Here is a 14,557-nt window from a genome sequence, read left to right on the forward strand (position 1 = left end):
GAGAAAAGATCTCGTTATTACGAGATAATTATCTCGTTATTACGAGTTTATTTTCTCGTTATTACGAAAAAAAATCTATATAAAATGGTGCGTTTCTGAAAAGGATTCGACTGGATCACACTTTCAGTCTATCTTTTTCATGCCAGAAACGTTGATTCAATTTTGAATAAATATTTAAAAATAACAACGATCATTATTCATTAATTTCTACATATCAAAATGATTGGATTTGGCATTTTATCTTATGTTAATAAAAGGAAAGAACTTCATGTAATTTTTCTATTCAACTTATATATATTATAATCCCACTCCGAAGTAAATACCAGGTAGTCCTATAGTCGTAAAAACACAATTTTATTAGTTACAGATAACTTTAATGACTATATAGTTTCAGTCATGGATATGGATATATACAGGATATACCCGAATTTGTGTTTTATATGTTCATACACAACCTACATGTATATTGAAGATAATTGATTTTGTATATTAACATTTTGGAGTCTGAAAACAAATTACACGTATCTTTCTTAATTATTGACAAATAGTTCAATGAATTTATTAATCAATATGCTTTGCTAATTTTTCCGAAATTTCTTTAAAACTGCTTGGTCCGATTTTATATCAAATTATGCGTTTTAAACGATGATTATGCAAAGTAAGTGTATATTGATAGACATTGCAGTAATTCATACACTTTACATAAAAAGAATAGAATAATGAAACGCGCCATTTTAAAAATAGATCTTCTCTCGTAATAACGAGATAATTAACTCGTAATAACGAGATCTTTTCTCGTAATTACAAGATAATTAACTCGTAATAACGAGATATTTTCTCGTAATAACGAGATAATTAACTCGTAATAACGAGATCTTTTCTCGTAATTACGAGATAATTAACTCGTAATAACGAGATATTTTCTCGTAATAACGAGATAATTAACTCGTAATAACGAGATCTTTTCTCGTAATTACGAGATAAAAATATTTTTAAGTGACCCTATTCGTCTTTCGTAAATTCATGATAAAAGATAAGATTAAAAATTTGATTTTAAGCCAACTAAACATGTCAAAAAAGTTTAAAGCTGAGATTTCTGCTATAGGCCTACACAATAAAAAGAATGGCGGCTAGTAGTAGTGGACGCGACCTATCGTCTCAAACCAAAAAAACTGTCCAAAACCTTTCAAAGGGCTCTACGGGTCATGAAATTGATACAGAAAATGCATCTAGACCAGGTCTTTTGACAGATATGCTGAACTATGATAATTCGATGGACAATGATGAATTTACAGCGTTGTTTACTTCACAAACAGTGAGTACTCCTTACGAAAGTCGCACTAATATGTTGTGTAACTCTATGTCGCAGAGCTCGCAAATACAAGACGAGCATGAATGCCTCGATACGGTAGATACAATTGATATTGAGACTCTCGATACACAGTTGCAAAATTTACCAAAAGAAGTATACATAAGTTGTTAGATTTGCAGGTTCAGTACAATCTCCAGATCTAGCTATATAGCTTGAATAAGCTAAATAGCTTTATTAAGCTATTCAGAGTAGCTTTATTTAGCTATTTTGTCATACATTTTTCTTCAATTTGTAATTTTATCAATATGTATAAGTTTTCAACTTTGAACTGTTCTGTGAACAATGCATGTAAAGATTACTCATCAATATGCGTCTCCTTAAGCAGTTAAGAGACTCTGCACTAAAAGTTTTTGGGCAACTGAATCATGACCACACAGTAACTTCTTGAATGAAATATAAAGGAGGTCAGTTAGGGTAAACAAGATAATTGATTGGTAATAATTTTTGTTATACTTTCATGTTAAATACTGAAATCTGATTGGTTAAGACGCAGTTAATAATATTTTCTATTACCCTCAGCGTTAGCAACGCACTTAGCAACGGGTAACATTAAAAAATGTTACAAAAAATGACGCTTCGCGTCGGTTGACAATGGTTTTCTCGGGGTGTCAATTTCAACTGTTACCCTCCCAAACAGGCACTATTTATATAATCTCAATGAGAAGAAATCATACTTATCCACGCCTCATTGCACACAAAGTGGTTAACAGTTACCCAAACAATGGAAATATATTTTATGCTTATAAGTGTTTAAAAGCTGCAGTGTTAAAACTATCTTTAATTGTGGTCAAGTTTATAATGGTCAATTGTGCAAATATGAGTAGCAAGTTAATTGCGATTTTTTGTCCATTTCTTACAATAAATATTTTCTTAAAAAACTGCACATAAATAGCTTTATCAAGCTATTTTGAATAGCTTTATAAAGCTATATAGCTTTTTCAAGCTATATAGCTAAATCAAGAGATTGTACTGGACCTGATATGTGCTCAAATGATGAAAACCTGGTTTGCTGGTACAGAAATGCATTATGCTCACGCGCAAAAAAATCTACCAGACTGTCCTTCAGGAAAACTTCTCACAAGAAAAACTACATCAGGTGGCTCAAGTATCTCTAAATATGCCAAAGATTGTTTCATTTTGTACATGTTTCAACAGGGTGAAAAATCGTGTATCAATGACATTTTCGGTAAACATAAAAACACCCCAATCGTTTCTGAAATAAACAAAGTCAATGCAGTTGAATTAAAGACTACCATCCAATCGCTTGTCGAAAGAATGTCGAACTTAGAAAACATGGTTAATTCTAAGGATAAAATCATTAATTCTTTAACTTCTGATCTACAGTCGCTTCAATTACAATTTGAACACCTTCAGTCTGATCACGAACGTTTGCATGCAGAATCCATGGCCAAGTTTACAAAATATGACTCTTTTCAAAAACTCTCGTCTGATCATTTTAAACGCATGGAGACAGATCATATAGACTGTCAATCCTACAAATCAAAAACAAACGACGGATTAAAGAGGCTCTCAAAGGTTAGCATAACCTTTCAGAAACAACTTAGCTCAATAAGCCCATGCAAATCTTATGCCAGTTCTATCAGTAGTAATGGTCCCGTTAGTAGCCCTAGCGAAATCGAAAAGGCACAACCATTGACAAATGATTGTCCACAGTCATCAACCACATCATTAACTGCAGCGTCCATTGAACACGTTGTTGCTGAGAGGGTGAAAAAAATACGCGAAAACGAAGGACCTTTGGACAACAATTTAACAATCTCAAAAACCCCGACTGATCCATTGCAAAATAAAAAATCCCCGTCTCGGACCTCTAACGGCTCACCTATACAAGTAAGTGACAGCCCGTATAACGGTTCTACCCAGCCTCGCCTCAATGGTCACGATACACTTCGATCACGGGTGTCGCATTCCGATACACAAAGAGCTGCAGATAGCGGCGTAACAGTAGGCGGATCTCGAGAGGCGCCGGACTCCAAGCGATTGGTTAAATTTGACGGAATGTCTTGCGTCGTAACTCTAAATGAAAAACAAAACTCGAAAACAAACACAAAACAGAGGATGTTTTCGGTGGTGTTACTTACCGTAAGACAGCTAGGTACTACTTATCGGGGATAGGGAAAGAATCATCAAGATCTGGAATAGCGAATTACATCGAAAGCAAAGGTGTTAAGATAACTCATTTAATGCTATTCAAACCCAAATACTCCAAATCCCGTCTATCCGCAAAAATTAATATCCCGCTTGAATTTGGTCAAATTGTCGAATCTCCCAACTTTTGGCCGGAAGGTGTATCATGCAGACAATGGATAAGCATTCGAGAGTGGGAACGAAAGTGTGCAACGCAGCGCGCTTCCGATGACTGGGGCAGTGAATACGGTGCCCAACACAACTATTAACTTAGATTAAACCCAATCAGGCGTATTTGTACAGTTTCTATATGATACTAATTATGTTTAGATTCAGTATTATTTTACTTTACACTATGATTTCTTTAATGACATGGAATGTACGCGGTGCTATATCGTCCACTATGTGTTTGTCAGCCTTTTCAGACAAAGAAAAATGTGATATTGTAATCATTACAGAGCATAAACTCAAAGAGAGTACAAAAAATTTCCTTGAAACCATTCATAATGACTATGCCTGTATTGCTAAACTTGATGATCAGTGTACAATGCAAAGTAATTTGCCATTCATCGGCAGAGGTGGGGTGGCAATCATGTATAGAAAATCGCTTATGTATTCTGTCAAAGAAGTCACTTGCTATAATACAAACCGTATTACAGCAATACAGCTTAGTGATAGTTTTGGCAATATATATTATATTCTTGGTGTATATTTGCTCTCTGATGGTAATATTGAAATGTACATAGATGAGTTAAGTATTCTTGAAAATCTCTACTCATATTTTTCAGGTTACGGTAAGGTCATTATTGCAGGTGACTTTAATGGCAGCTTAGTTGACTCATGTGATACTAACCTCACAAAAGCAAAGTTATTATTAAATTTTGTCTCAAAATACAATTTATGCATTCCAACCAAGGACTTTGCAACAGATGCTGAACAGTTTACCTTTACCCCGAAAAAAACTACTTTAGATTACATATTGTTTGACGGGCATGTTCTTACAGCGCTAAAACATTACAAAATTTTTAAGGAAGGATCAGTCTCCATCACATCAGATCATTTACCTATCATAGCTTCTTTTGATCTCAGAATTCAAAGACATTCTCTTAAGAATCCACATGCCAAATTACCAGCATGGCACAAAGCCACACCTGAAACTATTGTGAAATATAGAAACGAAGTTGAACGTAGTCTACTGAAGCTACCACAGACTGACTTCAAGACAGATAGGGACATCGATAAGTATATTAATGATCTGTCTAAAATATTGACTACACACGCTGAAATTTCCATCCCACATTCTTCATACAACCCACACACCCGCCCAGAGTGGACAAAATCAGTCAAACACCTACATACTATTGAGTGAGCCAAACGTAGGATATGGATGTCCGAGGGCAGACCACGGGGGGTGGAGTTCGAATCTTACCGCGAGTACAAGCGAGCGAAACGACAATTCCGAAATGCCCTTGACGAAGAACACGAACTGTACATGCGCAAAGTGTACAACGATATTGACAAAGCGGCGGAAGTCGATGTGCGTTTGCTTTGGAAGCTGACTAAACGCAGAAAGCCCAGATCATCGCGCATATATCCAGAGATTCGTAACGATGAGGGTGTGATCCACACAGATCCACGTGGTGTAGCTGAAACATTCGCACAATTTTATAAAAATCTATACACACCTCTAGAAGACCACATTTTTGACCAAGCTTTTCGAGATCAAGTCGAAGAAAATTTCCAAAAGCTAACAAATGAGTGCCTACTTGATTCAACTGATATACCAGGTGGCCAATTCACATCGATAGAAATTATTTCTGCTATAAAAACGTTGAAGTTAAGAAAAGCACCTGGAGACGATTTGATCACTAATGAACACATAATACACGGCGGTAAAACACTCGTTAGTTGTCTTTTAAAGCTATTTACTGCCATTGTTGTTCATGATTACATCCCGTTTTGTTGGAAACGTGGTCTCATAGTGCCATTGTACAAAGGCGGAGCTAAGCCGAAAGATTCTTGCAACAGCTATAGGCCAGTTGCATTACTACCATGTGTTTTAAAACTCTTCGAGAAAGTAGTTCACAATCGAATCCATACCCATATTCTACAAAAAATAAATTTCCCACATGCGCAGCAACAAGGTTTTCAGAAAGAATTAGGCTGCTTGACAGCATAATTTAATCTTCAAGAAACTATTCTTCATAATTTAGAGCAAAGATCGAAGTAACGTATATGTATGTTTCCTCGATACCAGCAAAGCCTTCGATACCGTCTGGAGACCTGGACTCATGGTCAAACTACACAAACTTGGCATAACTGGAAAATTATGGTCGCTAATTAACCAGTGTCACCAGGATACTGTGAGCTCAATAGTAGTGAACCAGACCCGTTCAGAATGGTTTCCGACATATCAAGGCGTTAGACAGGGTGGTGTCCTGTCTACCTTTCTTTATCTTGTTTACATCAACGACCTTATTCAAGCGTTACAGTATGGTAGCCCAAACACAGGTATACTTAACATACCCAGCAGCTGCCCCTTCCTTAGCCGACGACTTGTCTTTAATTGCTGTCACTCCACTTGCGCTTCAAAAACTGTTAGACATCGCACATAGGTACGCTTGCAAATGGCGATTCACATTTAACGCATCCAAATCGTGCGTATTGCAGTTCCGTGCACAAGGAGCTAAACTAGACACATGCAACATGTCTTGGCATCTAGGTCCAGCGATTGTATCGTGCAACCGGTCTTACAACCATCTAGGTATAATTATAAATGAAAAAGGTAAACTCTCTGACCGAATACAGGAGGCCTGTAACAAAGGACGGAAGTCATATTTTGCACTATCTGACCTTGGTTCACCATTCCTAAATCCTAGAACACTGACTCATCTCTACAAAACAATTGTGCTACCATCAGTACTCTATGGGTGCGAACTCTGGAATAATTTGTCGTTTAGAGACAGAAACCAATTGAATACATTCCAACATTTTATTTGCAAAAACTCACTAAACTTACCCAAATTAAGCAGATGTGTGAATCGTATTTCGATGTACTCCCCATATGTGCAGAATTAGACGTTCGAAAGCTACTATTCCTAGGCCGACTATGTCGCCTCAACCCAAAAATGTTAACAAAGAACATTTTCCTCACAAGATTATTTTCTTATTTTCACGATCTCTCGACAAACCAGTTGAGATTTATCCCTGATATTATGAGTATTCTACAATCCTATGATCTTACTGATCATTTGTGGACATTTCTGGACGATGGATTTTTTCCCGAAAACCTTCCTGGAGAAAAATTGTACGTGACAAAGTGACTGCATCACATGTTTCCCAGCGGCGAACACGTATGTCTCACGATCGTGACTTCTCACTTTTCACAGAACTTTATATAAACTCAAATCTGTCCTCTATTTGGAAGATACCCGAAAACTACCGAGAAATCGAACTCTGCAAGTTTATCTGCAAACTCTGTACTACCACTCGTTTAAATGGAGATCTATATACATGTATTCTGTGTAATAATTCATTCTTCAACGTTTTTCAACATTCTTCATGTTCCTGTCCGTCCACGGCGATGATAAAGCATTTCGTACTAATACACCCCTGCGAATGTTATTGTCATTTAAATTTAGACCATGTGGTTTTATTTGACCCTTTCAGTTCCGCAGTAAAAATTGTGCCTCGTGATAATAGTCTATTTCCTAGTACTTGTAGTCAAATGTAAAATCTAGGCTTTTATTGATTTTAAACTTTATCTTCATTAATTAGAGGATAAAACGAGTTCTAGAAATAAATATGTAAATAGAAATTATAATTTTTTTCTGCTATTGCAACAATTAACATGCTTAGCAACGGTTCCCCTTTTAGGATTAATGTTTGATCCGCGCCTGAACTAGTAATAGCATCAATTGTAAAACAGAATATAATATTTTATGCAGAATATTCCTTGAACATAGCTCGATATACTAAGTTTTTATGCAAACCAGACACCCATTCTTTTTTTTTAAAAAGCATGGTATTGCACGCCAAAAGCATCAAACATGGCTATCATTTTATTAGGCAACCAATGTTTATACTTTCAACCACGTGTAGAGTGGTTGAACACGAACGATAACTCTGTTCTAAATATTATAGTTTAGTTTAAATAACCTCTAGAGGATGAAAGAAAACATATATCTTAACAGATTTTCATGTTTTAACATAAATCAAAGTAGGATATGATATGAAAAATGACCAGAACTTACGTATTTTGAGAATATTATCCGAACACTTATACTTACGCTCAAAATTTCAAAGGAACTGAACAAATCTCGGTGAAGTCTCGTGAACTTTCATTCGAGCATCTCTGGATTTATTACATACTTAGCAACGATAAAGAAAACATTCCGAACACATTCGCAGGGGTGTAATACGAAGCGCGACAGCAGAGTACTACAGATCAACTTCTGTTGTATTCCACACATGAGGACAGGTGCACTTGTGCATCTACACATGACGAAAACTTTGTATATAGTCTTGATATTTCCTATTTATTTGTTTATCCCCCCCCCCCAATATTACTTGTGTTAATGTATATCTTTGATGTGACTCTTTAGACAATTTATGCATGTGTTATGTTCAATCTCTATTAAGAGGAAATATAGTATGAATGAATGAAAATGACATGAACCTAGCATGGTTTGGGTGTGCACAACCTCTGGTCGTAACACCGTTAACCTACTTATAACGAGATGTTCTTTATTCGGTTTATATTGTAATTTTGTTGTTTTCAATTAATACTCTGGCATCATGATAATTTGAAATTTATATGAAGTCTAATTTATTCACATTCTAATACATGCTGTAATTCTGGAAATTAAGATAAAGTGTGGTTTAATTATAAGACACAAATCTGTGTGATTAATGTGTACAACACTGGGATAAGACTTGATGACAGCATTGATAGAATCACCTTGTCATCTTTGTTCAGTTTTTGTCTGGAACTTGAGAGATGTAAGAAAAAAGTCAATTCAAATTTAGTTTGTGAAGGCAATGAAAAATATTTTACATTTGAAATTCAGGATGGAACTAATCCTCTCAGGTTTCAGATATATTCACCAAAAAGTTTGAAGGGTTAAAGTAAAGTAACTATGGTGATAAAGACCTCTAACTCCACCAATCACTTGTCTTGCAGTTAATGTAAGTCAGCTATGTATGTCGTTTGTCAATTTATTCAAGGAGAATTCATACTTTGATCTTTAACACAGAAGAAGCTGGCCCACCCCATCGAGTGTTTGTCCTTGACTTTAGAGGAGGTCACACACATCAGACAGGTGTTAACGAAGGCGGAGCTAGAGACGCTCATCACGAACCACGAAATGTACAACCTTGTGTCAAAAGGAAAGGTACGTACAGTGGTGGCAGAATAAATCAGTGTTCAATGGGGTCACAACAATGGGGTCATCAACAATGGGGTCATCATCAATGGGGTCATCAACAATGGGGTCATCAACAATGGGGTCATCATCAATGGGGTCATCATCAATGGGGTCATCATCAATGGGGTCATCAACAATGGGGTCATCATCAATGGGGTCATCAACAACGGGGTCATCAACAATGGGGTCATCATCAATGGGGTCATCAACAATGGGGTCATCATCAATGGGGTCATCAACAATGGAGTCATCATCAATGGAGTCATCATCAATGGAGTCATCATCAATGGGGTCATCATCAATGGAGTCATCATCAATGGAGTCATCATCAATGGGGTCATCATCAATGGGGTCATCATCAATGGGGTCACCAACAAAGCTAACAGAATCGTCAAACCCTGACTTAATCAGCGTCATTTTATTCATGATACTTGGCTCAGAGTTGTTTGTTTATTTTTGAACAGGTGTGCTTTACCTGTAAATTGGTCAAGTTCTCCATGTTTGGTCAATGGGGAACTCGATGCAAGATCTGTAAGCGCAATGTTTGCAACAACTGTCTCAGAAAGGTATGTAAAAACTGTCAGCATGTACAAATATCTATATACACAGTCATATTTTTAGACCTGAACTTGATGAACATTTATTTGGTGTATTTCAGATGAACATTCCCACGGAACACTTCCAGAATATTCCAGTTCACACACTGAGCCCAATACCCCTCAGTCCCGAAACCCTGGATCTTCTCAAAGTCTACGAAAGGTAACACTGCAATATCAAGAACAGTCAGATAATCATATTTACCTCTTGTACCTTATGTCTTTATAATAAAACTGATATTTTTACATCATTCAGAATAACTCTTTGTTAATAATGTAAATTCCTTATTTTACATGAGTACTTAATTCCACAGTTTTGCATCAAATCGTGAGAATATAAAATTGTGAGCGCCGATTTTTTGCTATTGTTTAATATCACTCAAAATTGTCTAAGAATTAAGAGAAATTTTAAAATCGCAAGGTCCTTCTCGCAATTTTATGCGGTTATCAATTCCTCACATATAGCAAGAAATTTACAGTAATTCCAACATACAATGTAAGTGAATGTAAATGTCATTGGATCCATTTTCTGACTTACAGGACTGGGTCTGTACCCCACACTCCTTCATCAGAAAGGAAGACCCAGCAAGTCATGGAGGAACCTGCCGCTAGGCGGACTTCCTTACAGAGATCCCACACCATAGGATCGGGGTCAGCCCCTACCCTCCCCAACAAAAACTTACTGCGGGGCCCCCTGATGAGTGTGTGCTGTGACTGCAAGACCATGATAATGGAGATCATCCGCACCAGTCGCACGTCCATCGCTCTCATCCACAAAGGACAGGAAGCTCAGCCCTCCCCAACCAAGGAGGAGGAGAGAGGGGAGGGGCTTAACCTGTCCACGCTGTCACTCAACATCAAACAGTTCTCCAACAAGTGATAGGACAGAAATCTTCTGATAATCATCCGTGCAATCTTTTCCTTATGATCTATATATCTATTTGTTTTAAAATAGCATTTTTTTTTTCGTCCATTCATTTTTACACTTATTCAGTTAATAATGAAATAGAACAAAAGTCTTCCCATTATAAAGGTTTCTTTTATTTTTAATGGTAATGTTGAATGCAATCTGAACAACTGAAGTATATTCTTTGTTAAAATTCATGCAGAATCCACATTATAATTATCAAACGGTCTCATGTTTTGGTCAAATAAAAGATGATTTTGTCAAATGAATTTAATTAAGACTTCGAAAGGTCTACCATGCAGATATGGAGTTAAAATTAACAGCAGATCATCAAAAGTAGATAATTCTCGTTAACACTTTCTAACCATTTTGTCATCATTTTGATTGAGATGTGCCATGTTGTATGGTATTCCCCAGATCTATTTATAGCTGTGATCTACCTCTCACTCTCTTCACCAATGAAAGACTACTCACCATCTGGATAATTTTGACGGTCCATACATGGAGTATATTTTATTACATTATAAAACAACAGCCAATCAGTGATTGTAGCTTAATTGAACTAATTGATATGCACTTGTTGTCATGTATATTACACAAAAGCTTCTTGTTTTTATATGTACTGATAGTATTTATTGTGAGAGGAACGTTTGAACTGGATGTGATAGTGATGTAAACATGTCTGATTGTGATAGTGATGTAAATATGTGTCATGTTTGATGGTTAGATGATGTGCCAAGAACAGTTGATGGAGTTTACAAAGTATCATTAATGTAATGATGTTAAGTTAAGTCAGAAAAGTTTGCATTGAATCTGATAATGATGCCATCTTTGTTTAGTTGGTGTCATGTTTACATATTATAAACAAGGTGACAGCTGAAGGTCTTAATCTCATTTTTTAGTGGAAAACTTATTCACAGACAAGATTTTTTTAATTGATCAAAGGACCGAAAGAATCAAATCAAACCAACTGCAATTAGCAAACTAATGTCCCTTGTATGCATAATCTAATTGTCGTATTGTCTCAGCCAAATTATACATTAATCAAAATTTTATTCAGAAAACATAATAATTTTTCTTTTGAAATTTTCGTGTACATATTTACTAACAAAAGCTTTACCAAAAGATTCCATCCATGTTTTTTAAGATCTGCATTGTGCATTTAGTGTAGATACTGGTATTTAATTTGTAATTTATGCACATATATTGGCTTTAAAGCATATATCAGTTCTTTCCAATCCCTCTACTGTGTAAAACAGTGTTGTATGAACAAAGTGACTTCAGATTCATTCAAACTGCAATATCGGAGGGTTTCCTCCTGATGTCTCCGGCTGATGTTAATATTATGCAATGATTTCAGCAAACCAATGTAAGTCATGTTTTAAACCTTTGTATATTAAACTGTTTTAAAACACTTCAGTGATGTTGCTTGTTTTGTATCCCCCCTCCTATATGAAGATTATTACTGCTTCCTTCATTTTAAATGGCAAAATTTGTGAACAGAGTTGAGTGTGGGAACGGAGAGGGTGGACAGGACGGTGAGCAAATCAATAATGGTTCCAGGAACAAACTTCAGAGTGGACACATCCCTGTTACACAGACAATATAGATTAAATTCTGTATTTTAGATTGAATATTTTTAAAAACGGAGGATTTGAGTTGACTTTTTAAAAAAAAATTCATATGCATCCATCCATTTTGCATATGTACATTGTGTTAAAAACATTAGACATTTTGGTAAAGTATGAAGTCACAGTGGTCTCACATACATGGCAATTAATGCATTTTACTTGGTTTTGCATTAAGGTGGTATGTGACACTTCGATCATGTTGTGACGTATTGTTTATCGAAATAAACAATAAAACCATGTGTAATCATATTAAGTAGTTTCTTTCCTGATATTGTTACCTAACAGGATAGCGCAGTGGGTTAGAGGGTTTACAACAAATCTGTAAGTCATGAGTTCAAATCCCGCTAGGGGTTTTACATTTTTTACCTCTCCAAAAATTTTCAAAAGCTATTTTTTGGTTGGTGTAAAATTTGAAAATCCTAAACCGGTGAAAGTATTATAATTTTGATGTACTTTAATCCACATAATATCGACAGATGTCCCATACCACCTTAATTTAATGTGAAGTAAACTTTAAATAAATGCGGCATGCATGTTCATCAATAAGAACAGAGATGATTAATTATAAAGTACACGGATGATGGTATTGGCTGGTCTCTGTAATTAAAGTTACTTCCTTTGGTGTACTTGTACACAAATTACACTTGTATATGTGATATTGATGAAATACTCCCAGTTTGTGTAATTGGTGTACCTGTACATATCATGTACACAGGTGTATTTGGTTATTTATCAACAGGTATTAAAATAAGATACTGAAGGAAATAAGACAAGAATGATGAGTCAAATTTATTGATTTCTAAAATCAACCATAAAAGAGAGAAAATTTTATAACAAAGGTATAAGAAAATATTCAAAATAACAATAATAATGATTGTGTATAGACGGCATGCACCAGAGAGCCTATTTTTGGCTAGACAGTCTGTTTGGAATGATTGCTATCACCACAAATACAACCAGAACTCAAAGCCCTATGTAAAATAACCGAATCAACTCAATGGGCAGTACATCATGTGATCATTGCATACATGTAACTGCTGGACAAAGGTTTTTATTGCAAATCAATTAAAAATTTAACATCAGTATTTGCTTCTTTTCTGCAAAAATTCAAAACACAAATTTTGTATAAAAGATAATTATTAACAGAAAAAAAAACACACCAAAAAATAAAAGCTTGTACGTCATTTGTATTTGCTAGCCTAAGGTATTGTTTCACAGACACAGGAAACAATTTTGTTCAAAAATTACACAGTGAAAATTAAAAAATTAATGCTTCTAGAATTTTTCTGAGGACTGGTCAGAAACTTCTGTGTATATGTGTCACTCAGTGACCATGATTTAATTTACAAACATTATCTTCAGTTAAATCAATCCATACATACATAATGATACAATAATTAGCTAGTCTTGTGATTATAACTCTACGATCGACATCTTTACAGCAATACATAACATATATAGCATGTTCTGCTCATTCATAAAACAAATATTGCACAGGGTTAACTCCGACTCGACAATCCTTCCACGTAACAGTCTCAGACTTTTAGGTATGGTTAAGATTTCATCATACCGGTACTATTAGATTGACACAGTTAATATACAAGTTGATATACAATTAGATTCAGTTCAAGTTCATTAAAATAAATAAAACTGTAGTTTTATGCCGTTAAATTTTATGAACATAAATATCATATATCATATTGTTAACTATAATTAACTATAATTTACCAGCAAGAACATTTTTGCACTTTATTATTTTTATTCGCCCCATTCCTCAGTATAAAGCAAACTTAAAATAATGATTCTTTTAATGGCAATGGGGTGAAAATAGCACTAAACATACAGTATCAAAAATTCATTCAAATCAATAATTATATTCGACTAACGTATCCTGCAATTGATCCCTAATAAGGGCACCCCTCTGTATATTAATGCTTATCAAAGAGACCCCTCTATATGGAAAGAAACCATGCCAGTCCATATAAAACACCCTTCCCTTTCCTTCTAAAAGACACATGGATTGTTGCCTTTGGTCAGTGAGGATGATATGTCCGCAGACTCGTATGACCCCCTCACGTGGCCACCTTGATCATCTTTTTGTTCCGAGCCTCGCGATGTCGCGCCTGGACCTGCAGAAAGTGCTGATGAAGCTCCTTGAAGTTGATTTTGGAGACGAGAGGCCGTGGGTCCTTGCTGGACTGTGGTCTGTGTAATAGTAAAAGGTAAATGTGGTTAATCAACTGATATAACATTCACCCAACAGCATTAAAAGAATCAGCTCCTCTTATCACCTCATGCCAAGTATGAAAACTAGAGGTACTGTGAGCAAGCTCACAGTTGATACCCCCCGCTAAGATAAAAATCATAATGCGTGTATTTTTCCAAATATAGAAAATATTGGATGAATCTATTTCACTGTCTATTTTCTTTAAATAACAACTGCTCTATTTTTTTAAAACTGTTGGTCATAAGCAATA

General features: G+C 35.6%; 2 protein-coding genes across 3 annotated transcripts in view; one reads left to right on the top strand and one right to left on the bottom strand.

Annotated features, from left to right (window-relative positions):
* Positions 1-14,557, bottom strand: part of LOC105336553 (protein VAC14 homolog) — a 34,256-nt gene that overhangs the window by 2,765 nt on the left and 16,934 nt on the right. The window contains exon 16 of one of the 2 annotated variants that reach the window (XM_066080617.1): positions 12,857-14,285. The exons of the other annotated variant lie outside the window; for it this stretch is intronic. Within the exon in view, the coding sequence (XP_065936689.1) occupies positions 14,153-14,285 (133 nt within the window). The 3' untranslated portion in view covers positions 12,857-14,152. Of the gene's footprint in view, positions 1-12,856; positions 14,286-14,557 lie in introns of those variants that run through there. 2 annotated transcript variants of the gene reach the window in all.
* Positions 1,109-11,868, top strand: LOC136274166 (protein spire homolog 1-like). Its single transcript, XM_066080618.1, has 5 exons — positions 1,109-1,315; positions 8,776-8,913; positions 9,411-9,512; positions 9,605-9,705; positions 10,083-11,868. Exons 1-5 carry the CDS (start codon positions 1,124-1,126, stop codon positions 10,420-10,422), a joined length of 873 nt encoding a protein of 290 aa, XP_065936690.1. The 5' UTR covers positions 1,109-1,123; the 3' UTR covers positions 10,423-11,868.

The sequence above is a fragment of the Magallana gigas genome, chromosome 3 (assembly GCF_963853765.1).
Source record: "Magallana gigas chromosome 3, xbMagGiga1.1, whole genome shotgun sequence".
Lineage (NCBI taxonomy): Eukaryota > Metazoa > Mollusca > Bivalvia > Ostreida > Ostreidae > Magallana > Magallana gigas.